The sequence below is a fragment of the Falco rusticolus genome, chromosome 4, assembly GCF_015220075.1.
Source record: "Falco rusticolus isolate bFalRus1 chromosome 4, bFalRus1.pri, whole genome shotgun sequence".
In the NCBI taxonomy this organism is placed as follows: domain Eukaryota; kingdom Metazoa; phylum Chordata; class Aves; order Falconiformes; family Falconidae; genus Falco; species Falco rusticolus.
In genome coordinates, this window is record NC_051190.1 from 29,920,096 (window position 1) to 29,935,793 (window position 15,698).

At 45.3% G+C, this 15,698-nt stretch overlaps 1 protein-coding gene across 2 annotated transcripts; it reads right to left on the reverse strand.

Annotated features, from left to right (window-relative positions):
- Positions 1–6,261: 6,261 nt before the first annotated feature.
- BRAT1 (BRCA1 associated ATM activator 1) lies at positions 6,262–15,689 on the reverse strand. Of its 2 annotated transcripts, none has more exons than XM_037382420.1 (13): positions 15,254–15,689; positions 14,795–14,949; positions 13,867–14,011; positions 12,577–12,949; positions 12,364–12,483; positions 11,129–11,220; positions 10,755–10,873; positions 10,075–10,261; positions 9,617–9,690; positions 8,962–9,064; positions 8,587–8,685; positions 7,446–7,624; positions 6,262–7,236 (listed from the first exon to the last, which is right to left on the reverse strand). In XM_037382420.1, exons 1-13 carry the CDS (start codon positions 15,426–15,428, stop codon positions 6,505–6,507), a joined length of 2,553 nt encoding a protein of 850 aa, XP_037238317.1. In that variant the 5' UTR covers positions 15,429–15,689; the 3' UTR covers positions 6,262–6,504. The 2 variants fall into 2 exon arrangements, with proteins under 2 accessions (XP_037238317.1, XP_037238316.1); XM_037382419.1 differs by having other exon boundaries at positions 13,867–14,014; positions 15,254–15,687.
- Between the last annotated feature and the right edge of the window lie 9 nt (positions 15,690–15,698).

Here is a 15,698-nt window from a genome sequence, read left to right on the forward strand (position 1 = left end):
GCGACACAGGGGTTTAATACTGGTATGAGACATGCTCGTCTTCTCGGCTGTGGCCAAGCAATCTGAGGAATAAGAACAGCTAGGGAAAGTGCAGTGTTTATATAATCAAGGGATCTGTAAGGCTAATAAATGTTCTGAGAGCACCAAATGTTCAAATGACCACCCAGCCCTACAGTGTTCACTGTCATCAGCATGATACTCCTTGGGCTGAGATGCTGCAGAACTGGGTGCCAGGCAGGGCTGCACGCATCAATATAATAAAAATATGATAAAATATAGAGGGGGGGGGTGGAAATCACATTTTACACTGGCACGATGTGCAAAAATAGAAGTGTTTAGGATGCTGACATGGAGACAGTGACCAAAGGCAACAGTCAAGCTGGCTTTATCCACGTGGATGAGCTTTGACTGCGCTGGCAACTCCTGTGTTGTCAGAGCTGTCGGCCAGCGCAGGGCTGTTACTCCTGGCACTGGAAACTGAGGCTTCTGTGGATGGAGCCGAAAAAGAATTCATTAGGAAAGGGCATAATTAGCTTCAGTAGTCGCTGAGAACTGCGGCTTAATGTGGTCACAGGCACTCTGGCGGGATGTGTCACGCCACGATGCGCTGCGTCAGCAGCCGAAGCTGGTCCCTCGTGTTGGGGTGCCTGGATGTGCCCGTGCAGCTCTTGTGAGCACGCTACGGCCAGTGTGTCTGCCAAGCTGTGCACGCCTGTTTGTGCTTTTCTTGCTCTATCTGGCAGCCGGGTGGTGGCTGTTCCTGGTCACTTCTGATCTGCTCGCAGGACGCTGACAGATCTGTCCCATCGTTTCCGCTACCAGCATGGCATCAAACATTTTTTTCTGCAGCGTGTGAGAGCACACGGGGTGAGCAAGCTATTGTATACAGCCTGTTGCAATGCTCTTTTCCCCCCCCCCCCCCTTTTCTTAAAAATGTATCTTCCTCAGATGCATCAAGCTGCCAGTTGTGCTAATTAGGGTCTCTCTGCGTTGGGGGTTTGCAGTGCTCCTCCCAGGCAAAGTGATGCTTAAGTACCTGTTACGGTCCTCCCACCCAGTCTCATTGCTGTTTTCACCGGAGCAAGTGACCCTTCGTGCCTTGCTGGATCCCAGACTCTTTAACAACTCAACCATCGCTTTATGTAATATTAAAGATACTGTATTTATAAGGATGTATGTTGTTTGCAGCTCTGAAAAAGTGAACATCTTTCCTCGATATCTCTGGTGTTGAACACAGCCCGCTGGTTCACTGTAGAAGCTGACAGGGGAAGTTTTGTTGATTTTTGTTTTTTCAAACGACCCTTACGGAAACTACCGCCTGTTTTTCAGAAATGGACTGTTTAGCCGAGAAAGCTGTGTTGTTGTTTATACACGACTTCACTGGGAAGAAAATATGTTTAAAGAGCAAGCGATATTATAGATACCTTTAATCAAACTCACTTCTAGTGGTTTCAGTGGAGGCTGTAGCTTTGTTTTTGCGAGCCTTTTTGTCAGAACCTAAAGCATAAAATATTCTGACAGGTCAAAGTTAAGGTTATTAGACAGTAAGGAAAAGTGTTTTTATCGTCAGCTACATGGACAAGACAGGATTGCTGTGCAGCTGTGGCTGTTGGTCCCCTGGCTGTGACAAGCCTGTGCAGATGCTGTCACTTAGCAACCATTGCCATTTGTATTTTAACTGCAGCTTTTTGGATGTTGGCACATAAGGAACGTTGTAATCATGAGATCAGTCCCATCAAAGGTGTTTGGTTTTGAGGGCAATGGGCTCCAGGGCTCACCTGTGCTCCTGCCCAGCCTATACAAGGGTTAAATCAGAATTATTTCAGGTCCGATGGCTAATGCGGCTTAATAAGGGTTTATTTTGGAACTGGCTTGGGTGGACTAGGCCGTGTTTCAAGAGGGACAGCCTGGCTTCGCCATCTGCCAGACCTGGTTCTGCCGCTCCTTCCTGCTGGTCACAGCTCAGCCCAGGAGCTGGTCTGAGGCCAAAGCTCTGGGCGCGGTGGTGGGGGACACACACCAGCCAGGCAAACCTGGATGTCCCTACAGACAGCAGTGCGAGCCGAGCCCCCTGCCCCCTTCAACTGACCCAGCCTGAAAGCTCAGGGAACATGGGGTCAATGGAGATGGGAAACACGAGGACCAAGAGATAATGAAATGGGAGAAGTGAAGATCTGAAGGTGTATCTAGCGACTAAGGGCAATCCCCACCTGTCTCGCCCTGGAGAGGGGCTGCCCTGCCATGGTTCGAGCCCTAACGCCCTACAGGAGCTGGTTCAGGCTGTAATTTTACTTTACACCTGATCTGGTCTCATTGGGCTGTGTCCCCCAGAGGGGCAGGGGCACCTCTGTCCCAGGCAGCAGCTTCCTGCCCTTGCACTGAGTTTAACAACCCTGCAACTGCCGAACAAGCTTGGTTTGGGTGGGTTGCTTTGGGAGGCAGCCATGGGAAAGGCGCCCTCGCAGCTGTTACATGTTTACAGTAAATAAGCACATTAAGCTGCTGTGCTCTAAGCAGAGACTTGACATTGATATTACAGATAGAAATGCTGGTTTTAATTTCTTTTTGCTTTAACTGGAACAGTTGTGTAATTGCACCTGTAGCATTGCAAGGACTTTTGATGTGGACTACTTGTTTCCCCTTCCATCTGAGGATGTGTTACGTGTACCCATGATGTGTGTTTGCAGGTACTCAAAATGCTGTGCATCACCAGCTTTGTTCCACCTTGTTCAGGCAGACACACAGCTTCTTTGAAAGCAAGCCCTTCCACTTCCCTGTGTGCTGGCGTGCCGGGCTAGAGACAAGATCTGTCCTGTCTGTGGAGAAGTGCGTCTGACGCGAGCTGAGGTCTGGCAGGGTTAAAGTGGTGCTTTATTTGTCAGCAGGGGACAAAACCCGCTGCTCTGAAGGGAAATGACACAGACTACAGAGGTGCTGCCACTGATCTGTTTTTCCATTGTAAATTGCTGAGAACTTCTGCAGTGAAGCTGGTTGATGAGTTTTCTCTTTAACACACTGTGGTTTTTAGAAACCTTGATGAGTACGTATTGAAAGGTAGAGCAAATTTTATTAGAGGAGGACAAAAGAAATTGCAAAGGTGTGTGCAAGTTGATTTGTAATCACAGATCACATATATCTAAGCTAAACCAACAGTCTTAGACATTTGTGGCCCATTTTTGACTAAGTTGTGCAATTAGTATAATTAGACAAAGAATACTCTTTGGATTTTTAATGTCCAGTGTATTAAAACAGAGAATTAACAGCTGTTCTTTTGGCAGCTTTTATAAGGCAGTTGCTGGTGTTGGGCTGAGCCAAAGATGCCGATTGCCCCGTGTCTGAGTCCGAGCAGTTACAGGATAAATCCTTTCTTCAGAGCTTTGTTGAAAGCAACTCCAGGAATTTCATACCTGGTACAGATCAGGCAACAGGACTTACGCTGCCCCTGTGCACATGAAGAGCCAAAACGAGCTTTGTAACCTTCTTCTTTCACAGTACCAGCTATCAGAGAGACAAATTTTTCTAACGTGATGTTCTGCATTGATACCACTTGTATTGCCGCTCCTGCTCTCCACAACCATGTTAAAGTAAATGACAGTCCTGTGTGCCAGTGACTCTTGCGTTTAGCAAGGCCCATGTCTGGCTGCAGCTGAAATCAGCTGGGGTGTGTGTGGAAAAACTCTCACCTGCAGAAGTGGACACAGCTACAGCGCTGATGGCATGGAAGAGCTATTTCCAAGAAATCCATCCCAAAAAGGCAGCTTCAGACTTTCTCTGTGCCCATAACAGCAGCCAGAGAGCCGCATCCTTGGAGTCCTCGGTGCGTTACAGGAGCGAGCTGGGTGTGTAGCTCAGGGAGGGACCACTGCTGTCACGTTGCAAAGTGGTAAGGAGCAATAGCGCTTGTTGAAATGAATGCTCCAGATGTACGTGGGGGTAACTAGACTGCTTCTCAGGACTGTCTCCTCAAGCGTTAATCCTTCCCCCTAGGTGCACCAAGACCACAGCTCCTTGGCAAGACATATCACATGGTGTAAATTCATCACGTGGTGTAAATTAATCACATGGCAGAAAGCTGTGTGGCAGGGATAAGCATCTTGTGGAGATACAAACTGGTAGGCAAGAAATGGGTTGCAAAGAAGTTCGCAGTGTAAGTAAGTGGGGCAGCACTTGTGAGAGTTCTCAAGTGTGCAAAGATGGGCATCCTAGAGAGGGTATCCCAGCATGATATATGATTCACATTAGTAGCTGCCGGTGAGTGTTTACAAATTTGGTAGCTAAACTTTCAGCTCACAAATCCCACTGTCATCATCCTCTGTAGAAAGTATCGCAGGGTTTTTAGCTTGCTTTCATCTCTTTAGTTTGCTTTCATCTCTCTTAACATCTCTAGTACCTGGCATTTGTTCCTCACACTGCTCAGATATTCATGACCTTTCATGTTTCTCCCAATTATCAAGTGTGGGACGTCAGTGCAAGCATCTTGGTGTTAATAAGACTCTACTGTAAGTAGAGCAGCAGAGAAAACAAAGTAAGGCAATGCAGAGAGCTCAGAAGAGAGAAGTACAGAATCAGCACTGAGTCACCTAATTGCTGGAGGCGGGTACCTGTTTTTAATGAAAGATGAAAGGACTTAGCTCCCTTTCTAAAGATAAGGAGCCCTCCCAGCTTGTTGTACCTTTGGGTTTTAGTGTACAAGCATCCTGTGTATAAACAAGACTTCGGACTGCAATTAGGCAAATGGTATAAACTTAACAATGTCACCATCACCCCAGTAGTTTAAAAAGAAAAAAAAAATGCATTAAAAATTAATAGGTCTGGGAGTCGAGAGACCTTGGTAATAAGCAGTGAGTTTCCCTTCTGTAACAAGTCACTTTTTCAATTTGCTGGTATTTGATTAATTCCTTGGCATCTCCTAAACTGCACAACTCTGAAATCGCAAGAATTCTAGCGCTGATCAGGAGGCACATGTTTACTCAGCAACTGGCTGTCTCCTTTCCTGGAATATATCTGACCTATTGTTAACACACAGTGCTAGTTTTGGAACTATAATCCCTCCACCAGACAGAACTACTAAAACTCCATGAACAATGCACACTTTAAAAGCAAAGCCCTTCTCTCTCACTAACCCTTTCAATATCTGAGAAAAATGCAGCGGCAGGAAAGGGCCTGATTTCTAATATCTTCTGTCTTTTGCCAGGTGTGGACCCTGCTCTACCCAGGTAGAACTGTGTATCAGAAGCAGAGCTACTTTCTCCGAATAACAGCTGCTGGTGCAACACCCAGGGGCTCTGTCATACATAAAGCTGTGCACAGAGGGATAGGTAAGCGCGCTGACTTCATTAAAAGGTATAGAGCACATCTTCAACCTCAGCAGTAAGATATTCAAACTACATCCCACCCCATTGTACTGCTGCAGGGATAATATTGAAGGAGCAGACAGTAGTTCTCCCACTGTGTTAGATACTATAGCCTCCATTAGCCTAAAATGAGGGTGGTGCTCCTGCCCCTATGTAGGCTGCATGAGGATAAAGGATACTCCGTTAACACCTCAGTGCTGGAAAGGAATACAGTGTGGTTTGACCTACTGATAAAGGTAGGTTTTGGGTGGGTTTTTTCCCTCCTAGGTTTCAGAAAGCTTCTTAGCATGTGACAAGACATTTGAGTAAGTTGCAAGCTACAGTATTCCTCGAGTTTCTAAAAAAATTGTATTCTCAGAAAGCAGTGTTGCCATTCGCACTATAGCTGCTGTTTTCTCATTGTTTACCCAAGCTAAGCACAGATCTATTGGATCACGGAAAAGCTGCAGGTGTCAGTTTCTCTTACTAGTTAGAAGCTATCCTAGTCCTTCCTTTAGGAATGGAGAATTGAAGCTGTTGAAAAATTCAACAAAAGGGACTTGCTTTTGGCTTCAATTAAAAACAAAGTCAGCTTTTTAGTGTCACTACTGAGATCAAACAAGTATGTTATCTATAGAAGACAGGTTGTAATGTTAAGGATGATCAGGTTTTGACTCCTTCAATGCCACCTTCTGCTCTAGACCTCAAAATGCAACAGGGAACCCGAGAACTCAGGTTTTATAATGGAGATATGGACAAGGTCAAAACAAGTGTCCTTTAATACCAGTTTTCTTTAGTTTTAGCTACTCTAGCTCTAAAAGGAGCATGCAACAACTTGCTTTCAGTCACTGTTTTGCTTTTTAAAAATGTTTCCTTATGTAGGGATGGTTTGGTGCTTTCTTAAAAGTCAAAGGACTTAAAGAACAAATGCATTTCTTAATGTGTTTATTTAGAAAACCAGGAAGTTTATTGGAGACTACACTTTTTAACAAAAAAATTATCAGTATTAAACCAAAATTTTCTAACCCATTTAACAGCTAACAGAACCATCCTTTTCTCTGTTAAGCGTAGATTTTTTTTATCCTCTCTCAAGAAAGACTTATGACTGGTAGCAAAAATCTCTCCAGAAGAAAACTGCTTAAGCACTGCTCCCTCAGAGTAAAAGATGGCTTCAGTAACAGTCAGCTTCATTCTCTTCTACGGCCCCCGCAGTAGCGAGGATGTCCTGCAAGAGGGACTCGGGGCTTTTCTCCACATAGTCACTACTTTTACTTAGCTCATAACATAGCTCTATGAAGTCTATTGTACCCAAAGCTAGCATCATGCTCTCTGGATCTTGAAAATCCACCCCATTACCACCATCTGTGGGGAAGTTCTGGGCCAGAGAACCCTGCTTTAGTGTCCTCTCTAACCAGGCAATGCCATGTTCTACAGGTGACTCTTCAGTCCCTTGTGAATCCTGCAGGGTACTAATCGGATAGAAACTGTTACTTAAGCCAAGCAGTATATTGCAGGCTCTCTGACCTACTGGTTTGTCGCAGTCACACAAAGACCGAAACAAAAAGCTGAACAGTTTTGCTCGGCAAAATATCTGCAGCGACTCGTTCTGATGAATGGAACTAGTGACTGCAGATGAGACAGGAGCATATGGGCATTTAGGAAGGCTAAGCTGGCAAATTGTCTGAGTACAGAAAACTTGAACCAGTTCCAAGCCACCAAGTCTGACCTCCCAGTCTAAGTCATGCTCCACCGTTTGGACTACTCTAGAGACAAACTGCTCTGTATCTTCCAGCTGACCTGTGCAGCCTTGTCTCAGCCACTTGGTGAAGATGCTGATCACAGCCCTCCTAGGAAAGCCCTCTGGATCCGTTGACAAAATTTCTTGAAGCTTTGCTACAGTGTTCTAAATGTAAAAAGAGAAAGCACAATGAGGGGAGGAATGTGCAAAGAAACAACAGCAGAACTAAAAAAAAACCTAGTCTGCTCATTACTGGCTGCAAAATCTGCCTGCCTGAGGCTGCAGATAACTTGTGAAGAAAGTTATTAGTACAGCAGTACACTTGATGTGTAGTTCTGCCTGATCCTGCAGTGGGCTACATAAAGTTGTCATACCTCTTTATTATACTGATTCCCTTCAGCAGGTGACTCCGGAGCGAAGTAAGTAATGAAGGCCAAGTGTCCCACAGCAGTGACAGCACTTGCTCGCACATAGCTTTCTGGATCCTCAAGGAGACTTTCTGTAAGTCTGGGCACCTCCGAAGACAGGAGAGACTGCCTGAACTCATCCTGGTCTGCATACAAGACAGCAATCCAGAGAAGCAAGTTTTTATTCTCTCAGAGCTTGAAGCTGTTTCCAATGCAAACAGTTCTTTGCGTCATACGAGGATGTGCACTGACTGCAGGGACAGCTGCCAGTGAGCTGAGCCACTACAGAGTCCAGGCATCTGCTCATAAGAGCACAGATACTCTGTGTCAGGTTCCCCATTTTCCAGCAGCTTGGTGACTTTCAGTCAAGCCCTGCTAGATACTGGAACTTGGAAAAATCCATTTACGGTTGTTATAGCAGCAAGAAAAAACTTTCTCTGGGCAAGCAGAGGCATAGTCTTCCCTTCTTGTTGTCAAGGCATATGGCAAAAAATAAGAATGCAAGCGCAGCACTGAGAGGGGCTGCAGGATAAACTGCTAATGCAGCTGAGTCTGCTGGATACTTCCTTTGTGACCTGGGGACAACAGCAGTCGACAACAACCCGCCCTCTCTTCCAACGTTGCAGAGCTACTGTAGGAGAACTAACATTGCCTTAGTGCTACCTGCTGCAAAGCCTGAGCTACCAGCGAAGTGGAAAATCAGTAACTAATCCGAAGCACGCAAAGCAGATCTAGGCTTTTTAGCCTCCTAAATCCCAGCCCCCAGCCTGAGGAGTGAAACCAAACAGATTCTACTGCAGAGCAAACTGAAAAAAGGGGAAGTATTATCTGCCATTAAGCACTGTCACCTGACTTGACATACAAGTCTCAACACCTCTCAGTTTAACTCACCAAAACTGCCATTAAGGTGGGCACAGCGATCTGAGCTCAACAGAAAAATAGGATAGGCTTATTGATCTTTTTGTCAGATTTTGATTGTGATCTAAGAGTAAAAGTCTTGACACTTCCTTCTTTTCATAGCCTTCCAGTTACAGGTCAGATGCCTTACCAGCCTTTCATAACGTTAAAATAAATACTCCTATCTGAACCGTTACATCTATGCACCTACCTCTCAAGTGTTTAATCAGGACAGTGAGGAACTCCAGAGAAGAATCTCTTACTTCCCAGCAAGGACTGCACAAACGCTTCTGCAGCACCAGAAACACATCTGTAAAAGCCAAGCGACAAATGTGAACGGACATGAGAAGCCACATGCCTTAGTGCAGCAATCGTTGCACAACTTCCACATAACTTCAGCTGACCCAATCCCTTTTGCTGCTGCTGTGTGTTTCTCACAGGGTTCTTCAAAGCACTATTTGGGCAGCTAAACCTAAATTCACCATAATTGCAAACAAATGAATACTAAGTGCTTTGAGCAGGAAAGGCAGACAAGAGCAGACTTCATATATGCTGCTGTTTGTCTCAACTCGAACAGCTTTCTTACCTTCCAAAATCTTCTCAGTTTGTTGCTGCTGACTGTTGGAGCAGGACAGCTCCTGCAAGCGCACCAACCACTTGGATGTAGCTTGAAATGTTTTCTTTAGAACCTGAAGCAACATCAAGCAGATTTACTTTACTACAAGAGGCCACATTGTTGCCTTTATGCTAAATACAATTCGGTTTAGTCTCAATCTTACAGAGAAATTCTCAATTTAAACAAATGCATATGCTTCTCTACTAAGAAGCAAGCTACAAATAGCTGCTGCTTATATAACATTCCTAACAAACACCTGGAAAATGCCTTTTGATTTATATATAACTTTTGATTTGTATTTGTCAGTGTCATTTGAACAAAACAAAGCAATAAAATATATCCCTTTACCGCAAAGAATTCAATACTTCAAGGCCATGTTGAGTATGTTTGCGATACTCTCAGATGGGACAGCTCCTGTCTTTTCAAGAACACTTGATGTATTGCTCAGTTACTCGCTCATTAGCATTTTAGCAATTTCCTGCAAGCCACCCAGAATCAAGACAACTCTCCTACATATCCTAATAGAAACTGTGCTAAGAAACAATTATAGTCAGACAGTTTCTCAGAACTACGTCCCACTGGGGCAAGCTGGTAGACTTTGATGTCTCCTTAGTTCTATACTCACAGTAGGGCTGGTGTTCGGACTCTCCAGGTATGCCAGAAGGACATCAAATAGATTTTCGATGAGCATGTCACAGCCTGAAATGTGGAAAACAAAACTGAATGAACAATACTGAGAGAAGCAGCAGCTGAATCACAATTCAACTACTGAAATACAGAAAGACATAGGATGGTAAAACTGGGTTTGGTTTTGTACAGTCTTCAGAGTAAAGGAAAACCATCCAATTTCTCACAACCACTAAAACCTTTTTAATCACAGTATTACCTGCCCTAGCTCATCAACAGAAATTAAGGCTAGCCAAGACAGTAGGAAGAATTGGAAAAATGAGCAAGTTTCAGAAATGGAAATGGTAGTCTTCGTTCTGAACAATCGGTGAAGAGGAACAAAAAATTCCGTGACTACAGAATAGTCAAGTATTTTTAGAATTTAAAAAAAAAAATAAAGTGCGAAGATTAACTCACTTCTTTGCTCAGAGAGTGCTGCTAGGACATCAAGAGCTGACCTCTGTACTCTGAAGCAATTGATCAAGATTCGGCTTATCGTGCTTCCCAGAGGGGAAGCTGGTCTCAGGAAGCCATTACAGAATTGTAATATTGTCATGAGAGAGCGTAGCAAAGATGTACAGGGTAAATCCACTGGCAAACAAATCTAATGGGAGGGGAGAAAGGGAAAAAAATAAGAAAAAAGTTTGCAGCTAAAGTCTCAAGTGTGTATACAGAGCAGGAGTTTTTAGTCAGGAGGCAGCAAAAATTGTAATTTCTAGTGTGTTCTTAAGGTATCAAAATGCTAATAACTACAAAAAAATTATATTCCCCTCTCCCCAAAACCCCTGCACAGATGGAATATGAGATTCTTCTCACTGCTTGGGAAAGCAGTTCAATTTATGTTTTTTCACTGGATCAGTAATTGCAGTAGAAGTAACGTATGGTAACAAAGCTCGTGAAGACGGACTTAAAATTAAGTGCGCTCCCTCTTTACAAGCCTCAGTATTCCTCTGTTTTCCTATTTGGAGTCTAAGCTCTCACTGTCAAGGTCTCTCCACATTCTGTTAAGCTGTACTGCAAAAGTTTGTAACAAATTTTAACACTGTGTTTCAAGGACCGATTTGATCCCTGGCTTTTTTTCCTTCTCTCAGCATTACCAGAGACAGCAGCTCCTCCAGATGAGCGAGGGTCTGACACAGGACAGTAGCACAAGTTGACTTGGAGGACAGAAGACTTTCAACAGCGATGGGATCACTAACAGACTCATCCAGCAGACCTAGAGGAGCAAAGGAGGGAAGAGTTTGGGTTGTTAGTGCATACAAAGGGCTGTGATTTTTAAAGTTAATCAAGACATTTAAGTGGTGTAGTATGAATATCCCCACAAATGCAACTGTTAGTAGGGTGCTGTACTTCACCGCAAACACTGCTGCTGTCCTTGACTTCTACTCTTCCTCCTCCAGTTTTGTCTGCACCAGACGCTTAAAAGCACTGGCAGGCAGACTAACCTCTAATTTTTCTATCACAACTGTACCTGCATATTCCAGAGGCTGGGAGGCTGCTCTCAAAATACAGTCCATTGGCTGAAGTAGAACAGTCAGTGCCTGAATCTTCACATCTTGGGGGCTTCAAGGAGGAAACAGGCAGTTACCAAAACAAGAACACTTTAACTCCTTCCCAAACATCTGCCCCCAAATGCTGAGCAGAATAATGTTTTTCACGCAGGCTCTTAAACAAGCCAGCAATGAAAGTATTATCATGATTCAAGTCATCTTTGAAGCTTCCCTGGCTAACTGACAGCAGAGAAGAAATGGCTGTGGAATTTAGAACCAGCCTTATCAAGCTATGTAAATGAGAACAGGATTCTGTGTAAGAAGGGGGTTTAGGGAGAGGCATTTCTTTTCAACAAAACCTTATGTCTTAAGACACAGGTGTTACTTATCCTGTAAACCTGTATCTGTATGTGCTGTATTCATCTGATTATTTCTTGATGATTTTCCACTACCTTAAGGGAGGTTATGGAGAAGATGCAGGCAGACTTCTCAGAGAGGCACAAGACAATCTTACATTGCAATAGGGTAGATTCCAACTGGATATACAGAAAACACTTTTCATAGTGAAATGGAACTGGTTAAGCACTGGAACAGGTTGCCCAGAGAAGCTGTGGAATCCTCCTCCTTGGGGGTATCTGCAACTTCTTGGGGATATCTGCAACCTGAATGGTGAAGGCCCTGAGCAACTTGATCTATCTTTGAAGTTAGTCCTGCACTCAGAAAGAGGTTGAATTAGATCACTTCTATAGGTTCCTTCTAACCTAAGTTCTTCCACAACTGCTGACGGTCTCCAGATGCACGCTTCTGTTGGACAGCAGTGAAAGTTCTTACACTAGTCAGTGGGTTTGTGACAGAGAAAACTTAACAGAGGTTACTGAATTTGACACGCAGTCAAAAAAAAAATCTTAGCCAACCTCAGCAGTATAAAATTAAAGGAATATGCTATTTCTTCCTAAAATCGACTGGCTGAAGGTAAGATGCAAGTGTGTACAATGAAAGATTATATTGGCTCATTTAATTTCTCTGTGAAACTTCATTATTCTTACTACCAGTGTCTGAAGTTTGTTAGCTACTGTCATGGTTCTTGCCAACCAGTCTTACATATTAAGGAACGTAGTGGAAAATGCACAGGAACAAACAGTTCTTGGAAAGACACCAGAGATACTAGCACAGAAACATTTGTAGAGTGCAGAAATTTCATTGCAGTAAGTCCTACCATTTGTAGAGCTTCAGAAGTCCCACTGCCAAAGGGCCCACTTGTACTGGGGTTAAGCGCTCCAGAGCAGAAGTCACTAACGCCCAAAAACTGCCTTCGGTGTCACAAAACAAAGGGGACCTGAGAAGAAAGCAGTTTAAGTCATGCGTCTTATTAGATGGTGGAAAACAGGTATATCTCATCACTGGATCCAAGGTCCCAGAAGGTCTTTACCATGCCACGTTAAGCAAAAGATTCGCCAGCATGTGCTGTGCTTGAACAGTCTCTTCTGTTAAAAGGGATTCTATTTTCTCTGCCATGCCTAACCAAAGCGCTACAGTCCACGGAGCAGTACATCTGCCAAACAAAGTAGTTAACAGTTTTAATGACTGCTCGATGTGAGAGGCAGAGCTGGACTGAAGAGAATCTTCTATACGCTTTATAATCATTCGGGCACATGCTGGCCAGTCACAGTCCTTTGTACTGAGAGGTGTAGCCGTTTCAGGCTCTACAGAGAGGGTGAGCATGTCCACCAGAAGCTGACTGGCAGCTGAAGCCACAAACAGGCTGGGATCCCCTTGCAGAGTGAAGATCACATCTATGCCTCCTGTGTGAAAACAAAACAAGTCACTGGACGGAAAAACAACCACCTTCCTATCGTCACGTGGAGCCTTGTTGCACTCCAACCATTTATTACTCTAATTCAAGTACCACACAGCTTTAAATGGTGTTGGTGGGGATTTTTATAGTTTATTTTGTAGTCTCTACAGCATTTCGAAGTCAGCCAGTTCTTAACAACACAAGCAAACAAAAGAAGAAAGTAAAATTGTTTTCAGATCTCCAGGTGGTTTAATAACTCACGAAGAGGACTTCAAAATAACATTAGTAATTTTGGGAGAGTTGACAGCACACTCGCTGTGTGTTTACAGAAGGAGCCTGTACCATCTCCAGACACAACCAGTAGGAAAGACATGAACAGCAGCAGCGCTACTCTTCCGTTGCATGGACAACAGCACATGCTGCGTGTTAATACCAATCCAGTCTTTTAGGCCGCTCTGTACATGGGATCTAAAGTTGGTGTTAACAACAGAACTCAGATTACTGCATAACAACAATGGGACTGCAAATGTGTGCAAGTATTAAGAGACACACGAGCCCCGTGTTAGTCTTTCTACACAAAAATCATACTGAAATGTACCTTTTAGTAAGAGTTACAAATAAGAATACAGAAGGCTTTTCTGTTTTTCAGAACACTTTTATCATGTGATTTGTAAGACGTGCCTCTTTCCCCTCTAAAAAGGGCACCATCTTCAGTGTTTGGGGAAAAAAATAATTAAAAAAACCTAAATGCACAACTAATTTAAGAAAAACCCCACCATCTTTCAATGACTTCAGTATTTTTGACAAATTACTTATTTTTATCTTAAATAAATGAAAACTCCCATCTCTCTCACCTGATATCTCAGCAACAGACTGGAAAAGACACAGAGGATTTGGGGAGTTACCAGCCCGAGAAGTACTCACCACCATTGCAGAGGAAGTGGAGGGCAGGGTGGTGATCCATCATGCTGCGCACACCCTCCACCCAACCACTACGCACAGATGCATCTTCCCACGCTGCGCTGCTCAGAGGCCCATTCCTGCCAAAGAGCCTGAGCAACAGATTCTCCTGCTGAGGCCAGAGGAGAACACACAGAGGAAACAGTAAGCAAAGGGGCTCAAGGGGACTAGAGAGGCTGCTCTGTCATCCAAGTCAAGCGTATCAATACTGTAGTAAAACCTTCTCTTGCTAAAAGTATCACTAAAATAGAAAATTTTCAGAATCCCATGCTTAAACTCAACATACGTTTCTTTCATGAACTAGGCAACAGAAATGTTCAAATTAAAATTGCTTGTTTTTAAGGTGCTAGGGACAACTTAGGTATGTATCAGTCCTATTAAGCCTGCTTTATGCAGTTGTCTGCATCTCTTTCCTGAAGGAAGCCTTTTGGGTTTTGAGTTTTGTATTGTAAATGTATTCTATTGCAGAAAACAGGGCTTTAAAAAGCTCCAGAGTTTTTGCAGGAATCAGGTGTTTCCCATCAACCTACTATGGAAGGAAAACTACATATGTTAGTGCAGTTTAAATCTACAGGATCTGTCCAGGGCTACAATATTTTGCAATGCCTACTGTGAGAGAGTGTTATCCCATTTTGAGCTGAAAATGAGCAGCACTACCTATTAGCATTCATAGTGCTACTGTGGCAAGACAGAAGCAAGAAGACAGCATCTTTACATGAGAAAATGAAAAACAATGGTACGATTGTAAGTCCTCATTATTGTATCACCATCTGCTGCATAGTTTGATATATGCCGTTAAGTTTTATAAGCAGAATACGTACACTTTCAGGTGTCCCCCGTACAGAAGGGGGAAACAGACACCTGGCAGCAGGTACCTGGGTAGCCGACTCACCTGCAGGTGTTGGAAGCAGGTTTCAGAAGAGGCAAGTATCCCAGCCAAGCGCAGGGTAAAGGAGAGGATGCTCGGGCTGGGCTCTGGCAGTGCCAGTACCGAGGTGATGAACTCTGTCAGGCAAGGGTTGTCCTGCAACAGCTGCATGGTGGGATCTAGCGAGCGGGTGTCGCCCGAGAAGAGGCCAGAAAACAGAGGGTCACTGCCAGGCCTTCTGCCCTCTCTGAGGGCCTTGCCTGAGCTGAGCGTAACCCCTCACAACCGCCAAGGGCGAACCGGGGATCAACCGAAGCCCAAGCCCAGGTACAGGCCTCAGGTACCGAACAGGTTTTCAGGGGTCACCGAGGACACAGCACCTGAGGGAGGCTTCCCCCGGGGTGCCGCCCCCCCGCCAAGGTCCTGCCGGCCATCAGCGGCCAGGGCGGGGAGGGGGGGCGCCTGCAGGCCGCGGGCACTCACCTAACGCCTTCAGCTCCCGGAACCAGTCGAGCAGCTTCTCCAGGCTGGTGTCGTCGGAGCCGGGCTGCCGGGGGTCGGCCAGGGCGGCGCAGACGCGCGGCAGCAGCCGGGAGCACTCGCGGGTCATGGCCAAGGGGCAGCGGCAACTCCACTCCATGACCGGCTGCAGCGACATGACCACTGCGCCCCTACCGGGGCGGCCCGCTGCCGGGCTCGGCCGCAAAGCGAGTGTCGCAAAGCTGGGGGCGTGGCCAAGGGTACAGGTCAAAGGGCGCAGGGGCGCTGGCGGGTGCGGGGCGTTTCGCGGCTGCTCTGGGGGCAGCGCCCGTGAGGGGCCGTGCCCTGCCGGGGCTGTCTCTGCGCTGCCGGGCAGAAGCTGTGGGCGGGGTGGCGGAGCGAGGCCGGCCCTCCCAGGGGCTGCCCACCCGTCGGGCCGCTTGGTGGC

Excerpts from the sequence above, each read along its gene's own strand:
- BRAT1 (XM_037382419.1), bottom strand. The coding sequence starts at position 15,428 with ATGTCGCTGCAGCCGGTCATGGAGTGGAGTTGCCGCTGCCCCTTGGCC. Across the intron at positions 12,950-13,866 it reads CCACTTCCTCTGCAATGGTG|GAGGCATAGATGTGATCTTC; the intron begins GTGAGTACTTCT and ends GTTTTCACACAG. Across the intron at positions 7,625-8,586 it reads CCTGATTAAACACTTGAGAG|ACCAGGATGAGTTCAGGCAG; the intron begins GTAGGTGCATAG and ends TCTTGTATGCAG.